The 21523-nt window shown below is 36.4% G+C and overlaps 1 protein-coding gene and 1 pseudogene across 2 annotated transcripts in view; one reads left to right on the top strand and one right to left on the bottom strand.

The window, feature by feature from the left end:
- The window catches only part of FSHR (follicle stimulating hormone receptor), a 156550-nt gene extending 145480 nt beyond the window's left edge, over nucleotides 1–11070 (bottom strand). For both annotated transcript variants that reach the window (XM_039887196.1, XM_039887197.1), the window contains exon 1: nucleotides 10828–11070. In XM_039887196.1, coding sequence (XP_039743130.1) covers nucleotides 10828–10979 — 152 coding nt within the window. In that variant the 5' untranslated portion in view covers nucleotides 10980–11070. The remainder of the gene's footprint in view (nucleotides 1–10827) is intronic.
- A 1194-nt stretch (nucleotides 11071–12264) lies between these two features.
- Nucleotides 12265–12382, top strand: LOC120622646 (uncharacterized; annotated as a pseudogene).
- Nucleotides 12383–21523: the final 9141 nt, after the last annotated feature.

Raw genomic sequence — 21523 nt, 5'->3', positions numbered from 1 at the left:
GGATAGAACGTACCCATTGAATCTGGCATCTGAATTGTGGGCATTCTTCTTATAGTCAAACATAGTGTAAAACATACTAAAAATAAAGAAAAGTTTACTGATACCTGTGACAAGAAAATTTGCAATGGAACAGTGGGAAGAGAGCCAGATTGAATGGGGATAAATTGAATAATAAATGGGGATTCCAGGGAAGAGATGGCATAGTAAAGACATACCTATTTGTTTCCTTTTAAAACAGTAAGAGGGTTGATTGATTGATTGATTGATTGATTTTTGAAGCATAAAGCCACAAGGACAGAGGAACAAGAACAAAATTTTAGGATTGTAAAGAATATGGATGGATGAATGTGGATCTGGAACTAGTACTGCCAGCATCTACTGCAGCTGGGTAGAAATGGAGACTATCAGGCTCTACCCCAGACTTACTGAATTAGAATCTGCATTTTCCCAATATATTTCTCTGATTTGCTTGCATATTAAAGTTTCAGAAGTGCTGACTTAGCAGACTCTAGAGAATGGAACCCTAAGCCAATGTGATTTACACTGCATAATCTCTGAAACACTCAGGAATTTGAGGCACTGGTGTTCCTGGAAATGGAAGGAGATAGCATCGATGAGGTGGCCAAAATAAAGAGAATTGGTGGAAAGTTTAAGAGGCAGCCATATTTCTCACTTGAAGCAGTTGGGCAAGTGCTCCTCCCCATCTGAGCAAAACACCAAATATTTATTTTTTTAAGAGAGTAGGATAGAGAGTTTCTGGACTGGAGGATGCCAGAGACCACTTAGGACTGCTGTATGCTGAGAACCAGCCATTTTCCCCAGCCACCAGAATGCTGGCACTTAGGGCTTTACCCTCTACATAGGAGCTTGGAAGAATCTTCCCAGGGAAATTGACCAGCCCAAGAGGGAAGATCTAGATACTGAACTAGTGATTCCCCAATGCAAGGCCCAGCCTTTTCTTTTATTTATAATTTCTGTTGCTGTTGTTTTTGCTTTTCATTCTCCTGAATCTTACTCAAGTGCTTTGCTTCCAGAGCTACTTTGTAATTTTTCTATCTAGCTATCATAACTGTTTGTTCTCTTTCCTCTTGTCTCTAGTATTTGTTCTGGGGGAATCAGATGCCATTCCAAGACTGTATGTTCTCATAGAAGGAACTCAGATTTTCAAAATCAGGGGCCTGATAAGGAATTTTGCTACTCTATGCAGGGTTCCAGATGACCTCTTTGTCGTCCCCCATAATTCCCATATTTGTTTTCATTGCCTTTTTAGTTTTTCCTCTAAATTTAAAGTGTTTCTTGTTGCATTTTCTGCTGCCTCCCCCTGCCCCACAACTTACAGAAATGTTACACTGCTTGCCCACAAAACAAATACCAATTAAATGAAGGTTTCTTCTCTTCCTGCCTTGACTAGAAATTAGCCTTGGTGGGCATAAGGTAGTGGCTGACTGTTGATACTTGCTTAGGCTGTGTTCTGATAATGGAGAGTGATCATTCTTTTGTGTTCAATTTGTTTTTCTATTCTAAACATAGCTGTACAAAATATAGTAGTTTGAAATTTAGAAGAAAGAAAATTATTGTAAGTTCAAGGGCATGCAGTAATTCCTTATTCATGTCCCCTTCATGCCAAAGTACACATTTTTAAGGTGTGCCATTTTCAGAAGAGATAGCTGGGCTTTGTTAAAGCTAACTGTGTGATTACCAGACTTTAGAGATGACTCTCAGTTCCTCTGGGGGATGGCTGACATACCCAGCCCATCGACATATAAACTCCTCTTACCCACTACCTCCCCAATATCCACATGATAGTATTCATGAACACGAGCAGCTTTAGGAAAAATTATGAGGTTGGCAAAGGAACAGTGCAGCCTAAATTTTCTCTTTTGGTGCTTCCACCTCCTGTGCCCTTCTCTTCTATCCCAACTCAAATGATCTAGCCCCTTGTATTTTCATAATTTGAAAACTTCTCATCAGATTTAAACAATTGGGCATCTGCCAGTGAAACTATCATAAATTTACTGATGTTCATTTGTCATTCTATTTTATTCGAGTTTCTCCTTATAAAATAGAGCAAGGATTTTCTGACCTTTTAAAGAATGGAATTTTCTGGAAGTAACCCTGCACAGCTCCTGAAACCAACCGTAGTAGGTGGTCAGAAAGGCAGATCTAGATGGGACAGGCAGACACCTGTTTTCTCATCAGCTTTCTTCTGGCATCAAACAGGCAAGCATCTCTCTTTGGCTTTCACTAGACATCCATTTCTTTCAGCTCTCTTAATCTATGATTTCAAAATGCACAAAGCAATTTGTAACTAATTGTCAAATGAGTGATTTTAATAATGACATCTCCGGGTTCTGAGGGAGAATTTTGATTGTTGTGGGTAAAAGTGAAGAAAAACAATATTGTCATTACTTGTTTTGTGTTCTCTTTTAGTAACTGTGAGAACAGGCACTATGTCTCTCCTATTGATTCTTCTCTCTCAATTGCCCAGTATAGTGCCTTGTACAAATATAATCGATAAATATTTGCTGTTGAAAGAAACTTCATAAAAAGTGAGCATCTTTACTTTGGTCTCAAAAACTGAACAATAATGGTAAGGAGAAAGTATTTGAGATGGGAGAAAATAATATTCGAGTAGAGAAATATATTTGGGGGCTGGGGCATAGAAAATAATGCAAGAGCAAAGGGTTAAGAGGATGGAAGATGAGCAAGGACGGGAGAGTTAATTTGAGGCCAAAATATGGAGGACCTTAATGTTAAACTTTGAACTTTTGTCCTGGATCTGGGCATTGGAGTCCACAGAGGAATTAAACCAGAGCAAGAGCTCAGAGCAGGGAGCTGAGAAGTGAGAAGAGGGAAGGCGCAGAGACAGGTTCAGAAGCTGTTACCAGGAGATGGTGAGGAAAGCAACAGCAGAAGCAATCCTGCCTTCTAGGAATGCGATCCTGCCTTCTGATCTAAAATTTAGTAGATGTTCTTAGAAGGGACAGAATATTTTATATTGGGGCCACTCCTGAAAATCTAGTATTGAAGACGGTGGCCCTTTCACATGAGGGGCTTTTTAAAAATGCCCTTCTTATTCCAGAAGGACTCTAGATGAAGTGTTCCCTGACGTCCCATCAGCCTTCATTTATTTAGTTACAAAGTTGGTGTAGGAGCTGGGATCCCTCACAAATTCTTTCTTAAAACCCTTTGCCAAACTGAAAATAACAAGATAGAGAGGTGTCTGTGGGCAGGTTTTCCATACTGCATTTCAAAACAACAGAACTGCCTATTAAGCATAAAGGAGCCCTCTTTACCAGCCCCCTTTCCAAGGCCCACACCTGAAATCACAGAAGTTTAGGAATTGCACACCTGCTGGACTCTGAGGCTTAGGAAAAGGCTATTGTTTTGAGAAATTTGGGACCTGAAGGTGTCTGTAAAATCAAAGCATTTTAGAGTTGAAGAAAACCTCAGGATCATTTCACTTCAACCTTCCTCCTGCCTCCTGATGAATTTTCTTTCTCATGTCCTCAATTGATCTTTCTGTTTCACTGAAACTTAGGTGAACTTTTTGGGTCCCTATTTCTTAGAGGTTTTCACCTAGCTTGGCATTAAGGAGATATAGAAATTGGCTCACACTGTACATTTTCCACTATTTCTGACAGAATTCCGTGTTGGCTTTTGCTGAAAAAGGTCTGGGAGAAGGGATGAAAGAGCATAGACGCAAGCCACTCCTAAGACTAAAAATATATTTGAGTTCAAGTCTATGGCAAGAGTCTGGTTGCTTTATTCAAATATTTTTTGCACATCCCTTGAAGATTTTCAGATCAGTTGGCATAAGCCATATGAAAGAACAAAGTCATGGCATGTTCAGGTCAGACACACAAAACATCTTCTGAGATACTTCAGGGAGAGGTCAGATTAAGAGCAAACATCCAAATCTCATTATAATCAGATCCTAAGCAATTAAAAATAATTATGTATTCTCTTTCCTAACTGACCTTGTGGGATGTATAAACTGGAATTTAGTCTAAATAAAGCTACATTGGAGAATCTAAATCTAACAGCAAAAAAAAAAAACCCAAAAAAGTACAGTCCAATCAACCACAGTGACTACATAACCCAATTAGTGGCTTTGAAAAAGGATAATAAAAAGTTATCTTTTTTATTTCCCATTTGCAGCCAAGATGTCCTGCTTTTGAAGCTTAGGCTTCTTTGGTAGAGGACTTGGGTGAGGAAGGACAGCACTCACCTTTAAGTAAAGAAGGGAATTTATCGTCACCAAACAAGTACAGTTCTGAGCTTTCGAACCCCTACTCTTCAGTTGCTGATAATGACTCTGTAAATTATAGCTCTTAAGACAAGTCTCAGGGTAGAGTTCATCTTCTACTTTAAAGGATTCTTTCTCTGAAATATAATTTCTACCTTTCCTCTTTCAAGATACTGCATTCTTTAGCGATTCCTTTAGTCATTTTTCTGATTCCTCTGCAGGGACTATAAAGTTCTCTTACCCCGAGCACAATTAAATTCCGATTTTGAACATAGATATATAATTTCTCATGAAAGTGGGTGCAAGATTTTGTTTATAGAGAAAGGGTTATGTATGGATTAGGATGAAAACTCTGCTGTTTGTTTCTTTCAAAGCAATATCTCAACAAGGCAGTAGGAGTCTCCAGACATGGGTGCCCCGGGCGATCTGCACAAAGGGGAGTTTGGTTGTGATATCCAGACAGAGCTATGACAATCGAAGCACTTCTTGGGAGCACAGGAAAGCTAACATTCAGGGTTTAGAATCTGACCTTAATTGACAAAAATTATATTTCTTTAACTTTTCTGCCTGGTTTAAAGTAATTTTATTTAGGCAATTTCATTCATCCTTTCAATATTCTTCTTAGGTATAGAAAAACTGGTATTATTACTTAAGTCAAGAGAACTGAGTGACATGCCTACAATATAGAATATTTAACTTTTAACTTAGGGAACATTGTTTCAGTCTATGTATTTCTGAATAAATTAATAGGTTCTTGAATGACATAAAGGCATTTCCTTAAACACATAAAAAAGCAAGGAAAACAAGGAAACTATCAAATCCTATAGTATTTCACTACAGGGAGAACAATAATCATCTTTTACAAGAATCTTTTCTACAACACTGAGAAGCAGAGCAAATAAACATATGTAATTCCCCCTTATTTATTGTATCATTTGTTCAACACATAATGGAGGGCCTAGAACATGCATTGCATTGTACCAGGCACAATAAGGAGTACAAAGGAAGTTTTTACGGCAGTTGAGGAAATAGAACACACATGAAAAATTATGTGCAAAGCAAGATCGCTCAATGAACTGCACCAGGGTTCCGGTTTAAGAAAGATGGAGTGGTAAGGGAAGACTTCATGAAAGAGGCAACCTTTGAGCAAGATTATGATAAGTAGGTTGGATTTCAAGAGGCAAAGAAGAAATTGAGAATCAGTACAGGTATAACATAAAGACACAGGGAGGCAGATATATGCAAACTGAGCTTGAAAGCAAGTCTATATCCTGCAGAGTAGTTGGCTCTTGGAGAATAGTGAGAGGTACAGTTAAAAAGGTGAGCCATATGAATGATTTCAACCTTGGAGATCATAACATGGTGTCAGTGGTGTTTATGGAGAAAGGTGGAATTATGGGGTGCAGGCAGATTCAGAGAAGAGAGATTACTAGGAAGGAGATAAATTCTGAAGCTATCATATAATCCAGGCTTCAGATGTTCAGGACCCAAACAGATATGACGGCCATGGGAAAAGAATTGTGGCTAGTAGCAGTATGAAGGGAGTTTATAAAACTGGTTGGATATGGGCAATCAGGAGAGTGAAACTTACATTACGAGGAGAATTAAACCGTCAGTATTCAACAAATGAGGCAGTCAGGAGAGGTTTTAGCAGTTTTGTAATCCATTGTTTTATCTTCCCTTTCATCACCTCAGAAGAAGTAACACCCAGTTCTGTCATGGCTGTGGTCTGTATTTCAGAACTATATCCTTCATGAAAACATAGCATATTCTTAAACAGCTATTTCTCAAGCACAAAACAATGAAAATCCAGCCAAGAGTTCATTTCCAGCTGTTTTGAGCACTGAATTGGGAGTCAGGAGTTCTGGGCTACAGTTCAGACTTTACAAGGCATTTGTTCTGGTGGCTGGGGTTGGATAGACCACAGTTGGATCTGCCTTCCCCACAGTATGTTCTGCAGAATATTATAGATGCTCTTAGAGAAAAAGTTTCCACAATTAAACATGTTTGCAAACATCAAAAACTCTATTTCCTTCTTGGAGATCGCAGAACTTAGAAAAGTCATCTCTTTTGGCATATGACAGTCATATACATTCCTCAGAACTAAGGGCCTACTAAGAAAAGAGTAAGCTAGACCCACTCTAAAGATCCTAACTAAACAATAATCTATGGTAATAGCATATTAAGAATGATCTAAACCAAGAAAAAAACAATATAAGGCAAAGGAAGAAAATAGAAATGGAAAAATATAATTAGATAATTAGAAGTTGAAATTGTAATGAAATACTGGCAGTTTATAATATAATCTCAGTATAGCTCTCTCTATGCTGAGAATGATCATCAGTGGACCCTTTTCTCCTCTTATGGTCATCTAATCCTGCTGAAAAAAAGATAGCTATATCTATATTGTCACTTAGAGTTAAAATGTCAAGTTTTGAATATGCGTTTGCATTATTCTTAGAAATTCTACCTCCAGGAAGAATAAAGCAACATCAAAGGATCTTTTCTAGATTCACTGACTGCCTCCAGGTTAAGCTGAGTTTCTAGAGTACGTCTGATATCAAAATTCCTTAGACCATGGTCAGAATGAAACCTGCTCCCTGAATTCTTGACAGATATTGAAAGCCTGAAGGAATACATTTTCTTAGTAAGAAAATGCACAGAGAGTAAGTGCTCCAGCCACTGGAAAGAGGAGGACATTATTCTTAAATGGGAGACTATAAACTTTACATAGATTTTACATAGATTACTATAGATCTTTACATAGATTTTCCAAAACATTTCCATAGCTATTGACTCATTGGATCATCACGAATGCCCTCTGTGGTAAGTGATTTTTTTTCCTAGTATTTTACAGATGACAACAGCAACCATCACCTGAGAGGCATTGTGCTAGGTGTTTTATTTACATTGTTTCACTTATATTGTTTCAGCAAGTCTGTAAAACACACACTGCAATTTCCATTGTAGAGCCAAGAGCCCACATGATAGATCAAAAAACAGTGGCATAGCCTGGGTTTGAACTCAGCTCTCTGGGATTCTAGAGGCTACACTCTATCATCTCTGACTTGTCAGAACCATTTAAAGACCTTTCTGTGAATATTACCTTAGAATTCCCTCTAACAGAGTTAGAATTTCTGACTCTGTTCAGGTAGTTTAGTATTTTCCCCATGGTGCCATGTTGTCTCAGGCTGCCCAAACCCTACTTAAACCAGTAATATTTAACTACTCTTTGCTATAGTCTAAATCAGAAGTGGGCAGTCTATAGCCTGTGGACCAAATCAGGCCAACTGCCTGTTTTTCTTTGGCCCATGAGCCAACAATGTTTTTCACTTTTTCACATGATTGAAAAAAAATCAAAAGAACAATGATACTATGTGGCATGTGAAAATTATATGAAATTCAAGTTTGTGTCCATAATAAAGTTTTGTTGCAACACAGGCATGCTAATTCATTTACATTTTGTCTGCTGCAGCTGTCCTACAACTATGGCAAAGCTGAGAAGTTGCAACAGAGACTGAAAGGCCCTTAAAGCCTAAAGTATTTATTATCTGACTCTTAACAGGAAAAAAAAAAATTATTGATCTCTGGTCAAAATTCGAAAGGACACTTTTTTCTTTGAGAAAGAAATGAAAGGAGAGCCAGAAGACTTTCACTGTATATACCATACAGAGGAGATATAATTGAGCTCAAGTTCGGATCCCAGCTCTGCCATCTAGGAGCTGCATGGGTGACTCTGTCCAAGTTATTGAACTTTTCTGTTCTTCAGTTTGCTTCATTTGAAAAATGGAGCAATAATATCAAGACTTGCAGTTCTATTATGAAGTTTTAATGAAGTAGTATGTGTAAATCACCAAGCAAACAGTAAATGAATCTACCTGCCTGTTGATGGTGCTATTATGTTCTTTTGGTATTGATATCAACATATGCAGATCATTGGGAATTAGAAATCTTTGGCGATAGCTAGTAGGTATGTAAAATGAGACTGCTGCAAGGTGGATAGAATGATAGGATAAAAATGTACACGGTAAAATTAGAGTGGTTTCCCTCTAGTGAACCTGACTAACAGTGAAGCTTTGTCTTGTTGATGGATTAAGCAATTGCAGTCCAGGAAGCTCATCTATTCCATCTACCTGCACCTGATGTGATCATCATTAAAATCAGTACTCAAACTTGGAAGGCTGCAAGGTGAATTAGAAATACTTAGTTGAACAAGCCATTCCATCTTCCTTCTGCCAATGTTCCAGATAACCCTGATGCAATCCTTTGAAGAGAACAAAAATATTTGCTCTTTCATTCTAACACAACATCTGAATTCTAGTTTGCTTGGCATTTTATCTGTTCTTTAGTGATTAACAAACTGACCTGAAAAATATCCTCAAATAATTTTTTTTTTTGGTCTAACTGCCAAAGCAACATTTACCTTCTTTTCCTCAATACACCTTGCCAAGAAGATTGTGAAGCTGAACGGCAGAATGGTTCAGCTCATGCCCTTTTAACGAGTGTATAGAGGAGAATCTTCTCAAGATTAGATATCTGGGAGAACTACTTTAGTCCTCAAAGCTCTCAAATAACCATAGCCATTCCTTAGGTGGGCGAAAATGTCAATAACAGGCAAGAACTTTCTTTCCCCTTCTTAGTTTTATGCCATTTTATCCTCTGTTATGTACCTCTAAGTAAAGGGTTCACTGTGGGATAGGCTTTGTCAAGAGCGTGAAATTTGTTCCCAGTATTCTGTTGGACACACACTCGCCTACAGCCTCCTTCCTTAGTTACAAAGTGTTCTTGGGCAGAGATATGTTTTAGTCCTTTATATCTTAGTATGAATTTGTTTTTAAATTCTACTCCTACTCTTCACACACTAGCTCATACATATATACTGAGGTTTCGGATTTAGGGATAGATTTTCTTCTTTTATGTCCCTTCTCTCCTCCCATTCTTTCTGTTTTCTTTGCAAAACGAAAAAAAAAAAAATTCTTTCTTCTTGAAAAAAGATATTGGAAAGTAGTAGCCGAGAAGGGAGTTTTGGATAGAGGGACATTGTTTGACCCACAGGGAAAAATTAGAAGAAGTGGAAAAGAGCCAGGAGAGGTAAAAATGGCTGTGTGTGTTGGGGGAAGGGCTATATTTTTTAGTGTTTACAATAATCTAACCAAGCAGGTTGGATTAAACCACATTAGAAGTGAGGAAGATGAGGCTCAGAGGGGCTCAAGTAGTTGTTCAGTCACTTAGAAGCAAGCGACTTCTTATAGGAGCTCAGGTACATCGGCTTTCTACTATATTTATAAGAACCTAATAAACCAGACTGTCTTTGTGCACAGACACATTCTTCCCCATAATCAGGAATAACTGTCTCATCTGGGTCAGTGTAGCCAAAACACAGAGCTGACCAGTTATTTTCTCTGCTGCTGCAGCTGCCTCTGGATAGGAACTGAGAGGACTTGTGTTAGCGCAAAAGTAGTGAGCAGAACCAACCAAGTCTGTGACCATTTGTTCCCGAGTGAAAATCCGAAATGCAACATCAACATGTTTGAGTGTAGCTATGGTAATCAGTGAACTGAAAAAGTGCCCACCTTCTGCAGTAAAACAGGTCATCCATAGCTGGCTTGCAACCAGCTTCCAGAATGGAGACTTCTGTTTAAAATCCTTGGACTAAAAACACTCAGGGTATCTACAGACTATGACCAACAACTTGACAGTTTTCAGGGGAAGCGGTAATTGGACTGTTAAACGGTCCTGCCTTCCTCTTGCTCTAATGCAGTCAGACATGGGATTTCAGGGAAAGAACAATAGACTGTTAGTCAAAGGCCTGATTTCTAGTTTCGGGCTCTGACTCAAATCATTTTGAGAGTTTGGGCAAATATTTTACTCTCCAGACCCCAGAAACCTCATTTGCAAAATAAAGAGATAGAGTGAAGTGATGCCTAAGTTCTTGTCCAGATTCAGGAGTCTATTGACTTCCCGTTAGAATGGTTCAGTAAAAATATAAAGTTGAGAATCACATTTTCCCAGCTGTGTGAAAGGTTGTCTTGTCTTTCTCTTTCCCTCTCCACCTCTTTTTTCTTTTCTAGCTTTCTTTCTTCACACCCCTTCTCCTCTCCTCCATCCCTTTCTCCCCAGGGAGCGGAATCTCAGTTCAGAAATTACTTGCTGGTACCTGTAAAGCAACAATGACTCTTGCATTCTTGAATTCAGTGTCCTCAGGAGACTCACATTGTACATAGTCCTTAAATCAAAGTTGTCTTTCTGCCTCCCAGTTCTAGGTCTTCTAAGTTTCTACTTTTTCTTAATTTTACTTCTCTGGTTCTACCCAAGAGAGTATGGAACCCAAGAGCAAATGGGTTGAAAATAAATTCAAATTTCCGCATTGCCTTTCCCTGACAAATGCCAAGACAAACTCTCACTAAAATCCTTGGAGAGATGCAGGACAGCAGTGTTGGGCTGGGGGAGTTTGTTTTATTCAAGCCTTCGGTCAAGACAAAAATATTCCAGTGCAGCAGTTATCAGCCTAATATGAAAATAATAGCACTCAACACACAAATACCCGCCACACAGTTCCCACTGCCTGTGATACTCACAGTTCAACCACATTCCTGGGGAGGTCGGAGGGAATCTCTGTCACCTCACTTTCTTGGCAGAGGAAAACCCTGTTAGAGCACTGACAGATCCGATGATTACATCCTGAGCCCAAACTCAGGAATGCCAGCAAGAAGACCAGGAGCAAAGCCATGCTTATTTATCCATCCACCTGCTTTTCCCCCTGCATTTGCAGAGAAAAATCCCCACAGATTTCAGAGCCTCCACACAATGCCCTTATGAGATTTGCCTTGAAGCTGGTAGGGTCACATGATCCAAGGGATGCTTTTTTTTTTTTTTGTCACCCAGAGGAACAGCAAAATTCCTATATGTGCCCCAGTGACTTCTGGGGCGAGATAAGCTGCTCTCTTATCCTTCCTAATTGGGTTTCTTACACACTGACTCAAAGAAGACAGCAAAGGGAATCTTGATGCATGTCTGGAATAATTTACATTATTTTTCTATAGAAATGTCCCTGCTGGTCACCATTCTCTTCTCAACAGTGACATGATTTTCTCCAAAAAAGACGTAACCTACGATATGAAACATCAGAAGGAGTATCACTCAGTGAAGGGCGGGGACCTGTTTTCAGTCTTGACATCAATGTCTTCCTCCAGCCCACTTGATAGAACACCAGAACTTCCAGGTTGTAGTTATTGTTCCTCTTTCTTGCTGTGATTAATAACCCAAAATGGTACTGCTCAGAAGACAAGCAGGTGGGTTAGCGAGCCCCAGGCCCATCCAATTTCCATAGGTGGGAGGCACTTCTGAGAGAGTTATCCACAGAGATAATTGACTAATCTGAATGATCTAAGGAATGGGCTGTTTTCAGTGGGGATTTAGTAAACCCCAGCAGTCTACCTTGTATTGCTTATCCTTTTTGACTTCTTTCCGTACTCTATAGCTTGCCCTTGCCTTTCGGAAGTTGGCACAAATGAATTTATTTAATCTATGCTTTTAACTTAGATTTAAATGTTCCCTGTAGGTGACAATCCTAGCTCTTTAGTTGGCATTCCCAACCTCCTTGATGTTGAGGGATCTGAGGAATACTTAGTAAAGTGGCCTTCTACTTTCAACTCCAGAATCTATGAAGATTAAAAGGCAGAATATTCTCTAAGATCCTGCCTACAATTTATTACTTGCTAAAATTAGTTTCAACACTACCTTTAAGTAATTAGTTGCATAAAACCGAGTTATGTGAAACTTCTAAACATGTATGTATTCATCCCTCTCTTCTCTCCATCTCTCCACCTCACCCAGGAATAATGACATATAAGGAATGGATTAAATTATCATTAAAGTAAAAACAGAAGCTAATAATGTTTAGGGTAAAGTTGTTCCCTAGCTTCTGTGAGTAACTGATTCATTCTAACTCCAGGATCGGAAGATCAGGACAATATCTATATGAACTCTTCATTGTTAAAATTTTGGCTACATGAGTCTACGGCCATGCTACCCTGAACAAGCCCAATCTGTCTGATCTTAGAAGCTAAGGAGGTTTGGGCCTGGTTAGTACTTGGATGGGAGACCACCTAGGAAGTCCAGGTGCTGTAGGTGTAAAAAAAAAAAAAAAAAAATGGCTACATGAACAGTTATATTATCTTATTCAACAATCAATACATGGAATCACAGTCTTTCAGATGGGTTTAATTTAATCAACTAATGCTTAAGTTTACTTTAAAATATTTACATTAATTTAAAGAAATTTACTTACTTATGCTTGACTAACTTGAGTGACAAGAAAAAGAACCTCATTACCAGCTGAACCTCTCATCCATACCTCAACCCCAGAAATCCTCACTTAGATTTTCAAGAGCTCCAATTACACCTATTAGTCCTTGTATAATGAACACAAATCATTTTAAAATTGAGATTTTGAATTTATAACTATCTCATATTCACAATTTACAGATAACAAGTAACAAATGTAAATTATTAAGCAAAATAATAAAACAGTTTTAGAATGAAGAAATAGGACATAAGTAATGTTATTCATCTAATTAGTTGTTCCTCCCTTATCCTTCTTATGTTCCTGTGCTGAGAAGTGACTATTAATTTGACTTTTATGTTGATTATTCTTTTTTCATTTAAAATTAATTTTATCACTACAGTATCTCCAAACAGTATTTTGCTCAATTTTGCTTATATTTGGATTGTATAGAAATTATATCATTCTTTTCAATATGTAGTCTTTTGTTACTTGCTATTTTACACTAACTTTACATTTTAAGAACCATCTACATTGCAATGTGTAGCTATAGTTCATTAATTTTCACTTCTTATAATATTCTATTATATAAATATATTACAATTTATGTTTTCATTCTCCTGTATTCTCTCTTTAACCTGAGGTTATGAAAGTATTCTATGTTTTCTTCTAAAAGTTTTATAAGTTTGCTCTGCACATTGTCTTTAATCTTTTTGGTATCTGTGTGGGTGGGTCAGGAACTCAATTTCAGTTTTATCCAATAGTATAATGGTTTTTAACCACATGGAAAAACAATTGTTCCAGAACTATTTATTGAATAGACCCTCTTTTCTCCTCTCATTTGTAAAACTATCTTTCTAATTTCTCAAATAACTATTTTTCATTGGTTTTTGTTTAAGCTCCTTTATAGTCCGCCGTCCTTTTCATCTGCACCAATGCTATACTGTCTTAATTACTAGAACTTTAAGAAAAGTCTTTATAAATCTTGATATATAGTAAGAAAAATACCTCTATCTTATTTCTTATAGTAGTATCTAACTTAGTTTGGACCTTTGTTATTCCATACGAATTTTAGAATCAGCTTGTTAAAATTCTTGGAAAAAATTCTGGTAGAATTTTGTTTGGAATCACATTTATTGTATAGATTAATTTTGGGGAAAAATGTCACCTTTATGATATTGTCTTTTTATCCCTAAAAATGGTGTATCACCATGTTTTCAGGGGCTTCAATTTGATGAGCTTCAATAAAGTTTTATACTTTCTCCATAAAGACTTAGTATCTTAAATTTATTTCCAAATAACATATATATGTGGGTTTTACTTTTTGCTATTGTAAATGATATCAATATTTAAAATTACATTTTATATTTGTGGTCACATTGTAAAAATGCAATTGATTTTGGAATATTTATCTTATATTTAATTGCCTTTGTACATTTCTTTGTAGACTATCATCTACATCTAAATTTCATTTATGGATGTGATGTATATGAGTTTATTTTTCCTTTTTAATTACTTAATTTCTTCCTTCCTCCCTCCTTGCTTATTTCCTCCTTTCCTCCTCCTTAGTACAGTTAATTTTTGTAAATATTTCTTTCTTCCTCATGTTCCTTCCCTCATTTTTTCTTCTACTTTCTCTTTTTCTTTTTCTTCTCTGGTTAGGATACTCACTGCAATGCTTAATAGAAGTTACAGTTTGAATTCTTGTCGTGTTCCTGATTTTAAAGAAAATGTTTTCTAACTTTCACCATTAAAATGATGTTTATTATAGGCTTTTGATGAATGCCAGGTTAAATGTCAGGTTAAAGATCTTAGAAAAGTTTTCTAAGAATTTTCTTTTACCATTAATGAAGATGAATATTTTCAGATGCTTTTTCTGCATTTGTTTACCCCCAACCTATTAATTTACTGATTTGCAATGATAATTTTATATTTAAACTATTCATATTCCTAGGATTAACAAATATGGTTACGAGTTACTATCATTCTATACACTGAGTGATTTGATTTTCTAATTTTTAGGACTTTGGCATCTACATTCATAAGTAATTTGTAATTTAGTAATGAATACATTTTAGTGGGTAATGTAATTTTTAACTTTCCTTCTTTTGTGTGGTACAAGTATATAGTTTCCTATTTTCCTCATAGACTGAGTTGAGAAAGAATTCCTCTTATTTTGTTCTTAGGAAAAAATAGTTTAAAATTGGAATAATCTGTTTCTTGAAAATATGTCTTTACTTGCTTGTAAAACCATCCAAGCTTGGTTTTATGTCACGTGTGTGTATATGTGAGTGTGTGTGTGCGAGTGTGTGAATTTTTAAAAATATTTATTCAGCTTCTTTAATTGTTATTTGACTATTCAAGCTTTCTATTTTTCTTAAAATTTTTGTTATAACTTTTCTAGAAATTTTCTATTTCATTCACTTTTTTAAATTTATTGTCATAAGGAGTTTTAGTGGTCTCTTTTTGAATCTTTAAACAATTTCTAGTATTGTTTATTTCTGCTCTTTATCTTTATGTTTACCAACATTGCCAGAATATTCTCTATTTTATTAATCCTCTCAAAAAACTGACTTTTGCATGCTGACCCTATTCTATATTTATTTTCTCTTTCCATAATTACTACTTTTATTTTTGTCTCTGTTTTATTTTCAGTTTTTTTTAAACTTCATATTTGGATGTCAGTTCATTAGTTTTTCTGCCTTTCTTTCTTTTCAGCATATATACATAAGCTGTAAATTTCTATAATCTTTTTCTTAGCTCTATTTCATAAATATTAGTAGATAAAAATTTCATTATAGCTTAGTTCTAACTATTTCTTAATTTTCCAATATGATTTCTTCTTTGGCACATGGATAATTTACATGTACGCTTTTGAAATTTATGAACTACAAATAGATTTAAATTAATTCGTTGTTGTTGATTTAATCTAATCTAATTTAAATTTAATTGCATAATGGTCAGAGAATGTGGTTTATATTGATTTCCCCCCAAAACGTGTTATTTGTTTTACGGTTTACAGTTAATTTCTGTAAATACTCAACATGAGCTTGAGAATAATCAAAAATTTTTATTTACTTGTTGACAGGTTCTCCATATTTATCCCATTAATCCAGCATATTATTAGTTTCCTAAAATCTTCTATATATTAACTAACATTTTAAGTTTTCATTAAACTAGTCAAGAGATTTCTGTTGAAGTTTCACATGATCAGGTTAATGCAGGTCATTCCTATATCCTGTCAAATTTTCTTTATGTATTTAATTGCTTTTTGGAGCAAAATTTAGAATGGTATACCTGATAAGTTAATCCGTATGTCATTTTATAGCATCTTACTCTGTTCATGATATTGCCTTTTATGTTAAAGTCCATTTTATCTGATATCAGTGTGTGTGTATACACCAACTTTTCATTTGATAAACATTTTTCTAGTATATATTTTTTTCTACGTTCGTGCTTTCAGCCTTTCCATGTCTTTATGTTTTAAGTATCCATTTTGTAACCACTTATCACATGGAATTTTTGTTTTAATATATTCTTACAATCTCTTTTAACGGATGATTTTAATAATTTACATTTATTCTAATTATCAATCTATATGTATTTTTTCTACCATGAAACTTGATTTTTATTTTGTTCTAATTTTACATGCTCCATTTTTTCTCTTATCTTGCCTTATACTGTTGAAATTTTGTGTTTGTTACTTTATTGCTGTTGTGTTGTTTTTTTATTCTATTTCCATCTACTGTTTTGGACATTATAGATTCTCCTTATAAATTTTAATGGTTACTGTCTAATTTTTACCTTACATTTTTACCTTATGCTTATACCTTTTACTTAAAAAGTTTATCAATATTTTAAATTCCCTCCTGAAAAATGCGTGGACTTAAAATTTTTAGGACTACTCACTGGCTAGATAAAATGTATTTATTGTTGTCCAGTATTTTTGTTCTGTCATTATTACATATTCTCATTATTTTATACATTCATAAATGTTTGCTGAGATTCTGTCACTTTGGATCGTCTCAATGGAGCTCCCAGGAGTTTTATTCTCATTTACCTTTACAGACACTGTATTGGAAAGCTTCGTGAAGCATTATTTATGACCAAATATAATCTTTCCAAAGATACTCTTTAAAATAATTGAAGACAGCTGTTTTCAGTAATATGCTGCCGAATGTTTAACAATCGGCTTTCCAGACAAAAGTTTTTATTTGTAGCATTTGTTAATTTCTATGGTATAAGTTCTTCTTCCATAGGTTATATCAAACTACCAATTTGGTGTAACCAGCTTGTAAAATTCCCGAACATTTATCATTCTGTTTTTATGAGCTAGTAAGAGCTGGGCGTAGCATATCACTGGCTATTTTGTATGTCTCGAATCATCTTACTTGTCTAAGTAATCAACAGTTCCTTCAGCCATTCCTTATCTGACATAGCTTTGAAAGTTGTGCAGTTTGTCTGACTCTTCACTTTAGAATGATCTCCAACATGGGCTACTTTACCTCAGGGGCTGAAGCCTAAAATGTTGCTGTGGATTATTTAGCACCATGGCATTATATGAGCTTTAAGAGAGTGGCTAGACAGAAACTATTTTAGAGTGTGAATATATATGACATGCTCTCAGAAGCAGCTATATGGAGTTGCACTCTTCATCTTCTTCTTCTTTTTTTTTTCATTCTTCTAAAGGGAACAGAAATGGCTACTGATACCATAATCAGACAATTGGGCATAGCAATAGCAATTGTGGCAGGAGTGTTTGGCACTGGTATTGGATACAGAAGGGAAAAACCCATCCCTAATATAAAAGGAGATCAGATGTGGAAAATGAGACTCTAACAGCTTACTAGGAGATTAGTGGTGATAAACCTGAATTAAATGCCTTATTACTGAGTATTCAGTCCTGAAAAATTATGTGGAATACAGATGTTTCTACCTCCTGTGAATCTCTCACCTGACCTTTGTCATCCTTTTGATCCTGTCACTTGCTTCTGTTACCTTTTCTTTCATTCTGTTTCACAAAGAGCTGTCTTTTGACGTCATTTGCCAGTTCTTATTTGTATCGGAGCATATGTTGTGTTTGGCACTGCCTTCAGGTTGCACAGACTTCCCTGTAGATTTCCTAGAGATTAAGCACTGTGCAAACAACAGATGTGGATGATTATGATTGATTGTTGTCTTAGGAATTCTCTTGGTAGTCTATCTTTTAGGAATTTCAGATCCCTTATAACTTCATGGTTTCATAAGTTAAAGTTTCTCCAATCTCAAGATGAGATAGTAGCATGTATTTGCATCATTGGACTGGAAGACTAAGTGCAATTTCTTTAGGCAGATTTATTCTATAGTCTCTGATGGTCTCACACAACTGTAAAATTCTTCACCAAGGAAGGTTTGTCACAGGTCAGAAATTTTAAATGGCTTATAAATAAATCTGGAAAATTAATTTCAAGCCAATTTTCTTTTTAGGGAAGTCATGTGAAGATAGGGTCTGTAGGGTCAGTTGGGAGAACATCTGTGTATCTGCTGGCTGGGCAGAAAGCTGTCCTATTGATAGAGAAAGTAGCCACATAAAGAATAAAATCCTACAAGCAGGACTGTAAAATGAGGTGAGGTAGAAACATTTGTACTAGAGACTGCTGACGAAAGAAAACTAGATATAAAGACTATAAGATGATATTGTTTTTTTTTCTCATATGTGTTGAATCAGTTAGATTTTGATACTTAACAAACAACCCCAAATCTTCATGTCTTAAAAGAAACCCAATTGTTTTATTCATGATTCTGGGTGTTAGCAATTTGGCCTTGGTTTAGTTGGGTAGTTCTGGATTCGATGTCTGTGGTCAGCTATTGGGTCAGTTGGGATCTGACTGGTCTGAGATGTCTTCAGCTGGGATGACTTAGCTCTGCTTCACATAATCACTCATCCCTCATAAGGTTAGCTTGGTGGTATTCACATGGTGGCCTTCCAAAAGGCAAGAACTGGAACACTGTAACTTCTTTTGGAATTTGTTGGCCATGCCATATCACAAGGCCAGATCAGATTCAAGGGCTGGGAAAACAGACTCCGCCTCTTGATGAGAGGAACACAAAAGCATATGGCAAAGTGGTGAGCACACACAGATGGAAATAAATGGCGCCACTTTTGCCAACATTTACCACAAGTAAATAAGCATTTAGAAAGGACATTATTATTTATGCTAGGTAATTTTTGCTTTTTTCCTTATTATTTCCAAAGTACAAGTTAGGACGACTAACAGAGACACTGATGATGATGTTGAAGATTAAATTTCAGTTTTATTAGTTTGTTCAATTATCAACTAAGCATAGTGCTACCCCAAAAGAAATAAAATGTAGGCTGGTCTTTTTAAAACTATGATGTTATAAAATGACCAGAGATATTTATTCTCCATTCAGAAATTCAAATTTGGTAGGCTTATATTTATTTTTTAGAAAAAAAATTTATTTTCTCTTTTTATACATTACTGTGCTGTAATTTCAGTTGTTCATGACTCTAATATAGCCTTACTATAATATTATAGACCTTAATATAGTATACTGTGTGACTTGTGGCAGGACTAAAAATTCCTTGTGATATGACAAGAACATGAAGGTCTAACCTGTGAATTTTTAGTAAAACATGATAATCTTTTAATACTATATCTTTCAAGTAGCATCCTCAAATCTTCATTATTATCACTATTACAATGATAATTATAGTTCCTGTTACACTTACTTTTTACACATTGGGCATTGTGTATTGATATTTTATTGTTCTGTCATATAATTTGTAGTGAGAATTAGATGGGATTATATAAACATAGTAGGGCATTACATGAGTCTAGCACACCAGCTCCACAACCAGTCACATCTGGCCTGATGGGCTATGGCACATCTTTTTTATATTGACGCAAGACAGTATTTAGGTCATGATTTTAATGAACCCCCTTGGGTTGAGCAGTGTACAATGTACACAACTGCATCTGGCGACCCTGGATTGCCACTGAGAATGAGTGCCAGTAATGAGTGCTTAACCTGCTAAGGGTAAAGTTATTAGATACTGGCAATGGAGGCTGAGAAGAGGCCCTTGAAAGAGTGTTTGGTGTTGGGGAGGTGGTCCAAAGGAGCATCCTTCAGGACACCAAGCAGTTGCTTGTCTGCATTACCTATTACCAAGGCTAGCAAAGGAAGGAGCAGTACGCTGGAGTCAGGAGACCCAGGCTCTGGTCATAGCTTTGTCATAACTATGGGATCTCTGGAGATTTTTAATCATCGGAAGTCAGTTTTTGTCTCCTCTAAAATATGAGTGTAAACACTTAATTTACAGGGCTCTTGTGAGGACAGAATGAGATGCACACTGAAAGCACTGTGAGAGAGCCTTTTGTGACTCTGATATTCTCATCACGGTTGTGATAAAAGAGAAGAGTAAACTACTCATCACCGGAAGAGCAAATCTTTTTAATGACAATTTTCCAGTTTGTTTATGTAGTGAGGTGGTATATGGACCACTTCGGTTACATGATTATTTAAACATGCATGCCACTGACCCTGCCTGAGCCAGTTACCACAATTTAGCTATTAGCAACAAGTACCTTTAATGACCTCCGACTCTCCCATTCAGGACTTGAGAAGTTCAAGACTGAATTGTTGTGGTCAGAGGTATGATATACCTTTCCTGACTTGTCCTTTGACCACTTTATAAAGTGTACGGTCAAATTTATATCAACAAAATGTTACTATGAAGACTAATGAGAAGTGAAGGGAGGGTGTGAGCTTTCTTGTAAACTTGATGAGTATTTGGGTGCTGCTTTTGAGTGAACAAAGTGAATTTTGAAATTCTTGTATTAGTTTTTCTTCTCCTAGAGATACACAGAAAATTTCAAGCTCTTTAAGAACAAAAGGAAGAGAATCCAAATCACATTTTAGTTGTGATCTTTGAGTTCATGTTTTGGCCCCTGACATTTCTAGGTTTCAGAGTAAGCGGAAATGGAAAGGGAGCACATTTGGGAATTGGAATGCACTGACAGGAAGACCAGATGTTTCATGTGTTCAGACACCAGGCAGGCGCTGGAAGGAAGAGGGACCGATGGCTGCATCCGGTCACTAGTTTGATCACAGGAAGTTGTCTAAAAATTCAAGGCAAATGAACATTCTCAGGAACACTTGTAGCAATGCCAGTTTCAATGTGAACCTCCGCCGGGTATCCTTGACAAGTTTAGTCCCAGGAGTTGGTGCCTGCTAAAGGTACTGAAGTCTAGAAAACTGCCCCTTGCCTTGAGGGGCTTAAACATTTAATTATGACAACATGACTACACCATATAACTAACCAAGAATTAAAATGTTGCCTTATATTTTATTACAAACTTCGTATGTTGTATTACTTGAGGAAACATTAATTTTAAGCCAAGTCTCTGTAGTAGCTAAGATAAAGTAGATTTGGCAGTTTTCTGGCTTATCTGATTCTTGGACCTGCTTAGACCTCTCCATAAAATTCCCAGTTAAACAAAAATATTTTAAATATATATACACAGTACATACACACATTCAAAACATAACAACATCTTGAGGTGGAGGTCGCTGTTTATGAAAGCCAGACTTTGAATTGCCAACAACACAGCACTGGAAGCTGAAAACCCTAGGCTTATTTCTATTTTTATTCTTTGGAATGAAGAAAAGTGATGCCAACATTCCATTATTTATGAACATGGCTAAAGAAAAGAGAAGCAGTGAAATTTCATTGCTTTCAAAGAATAGTTTATTTTGACTCCACATAGGGCCTGTGCCTTTGCTTTTCAAGATGTCCCCTTCCCTGTGGACACCTTGGGCAGTCCTGGTGCTGTGATACCTTGTAGGGCAAGGGGAAGAGCTGGTAGGCCCTGCTATTCAGTGTTCACTGGGTTTAGGAGGCAACTGATTAATTGATCAGGAATGTATTGAAGGCCTGCTTAGTGTCTTGCACTCTGGAACACTAGGTACTGTGAGCACAACTGAGA

This window comes from Pteropus medius, unplaced genomic scaffold (assembly GCF_902729225.1).
Source record: "Pteropus medius unplaced genomic scaffold, Ma_sr-lr_union100, whole genome shotgun sequence".
Classification (NCBI taxonomy): Eukaryota; Metazoa; Chordata; class Mammalia; order Chiroptera; family Pteropodidae; genus Pteropus; species Pteropus medius.
Note: the sequence above shows the minus strand (reverse complement) of the source record. Positions and strands in the feature narration are given on the sequence as shown.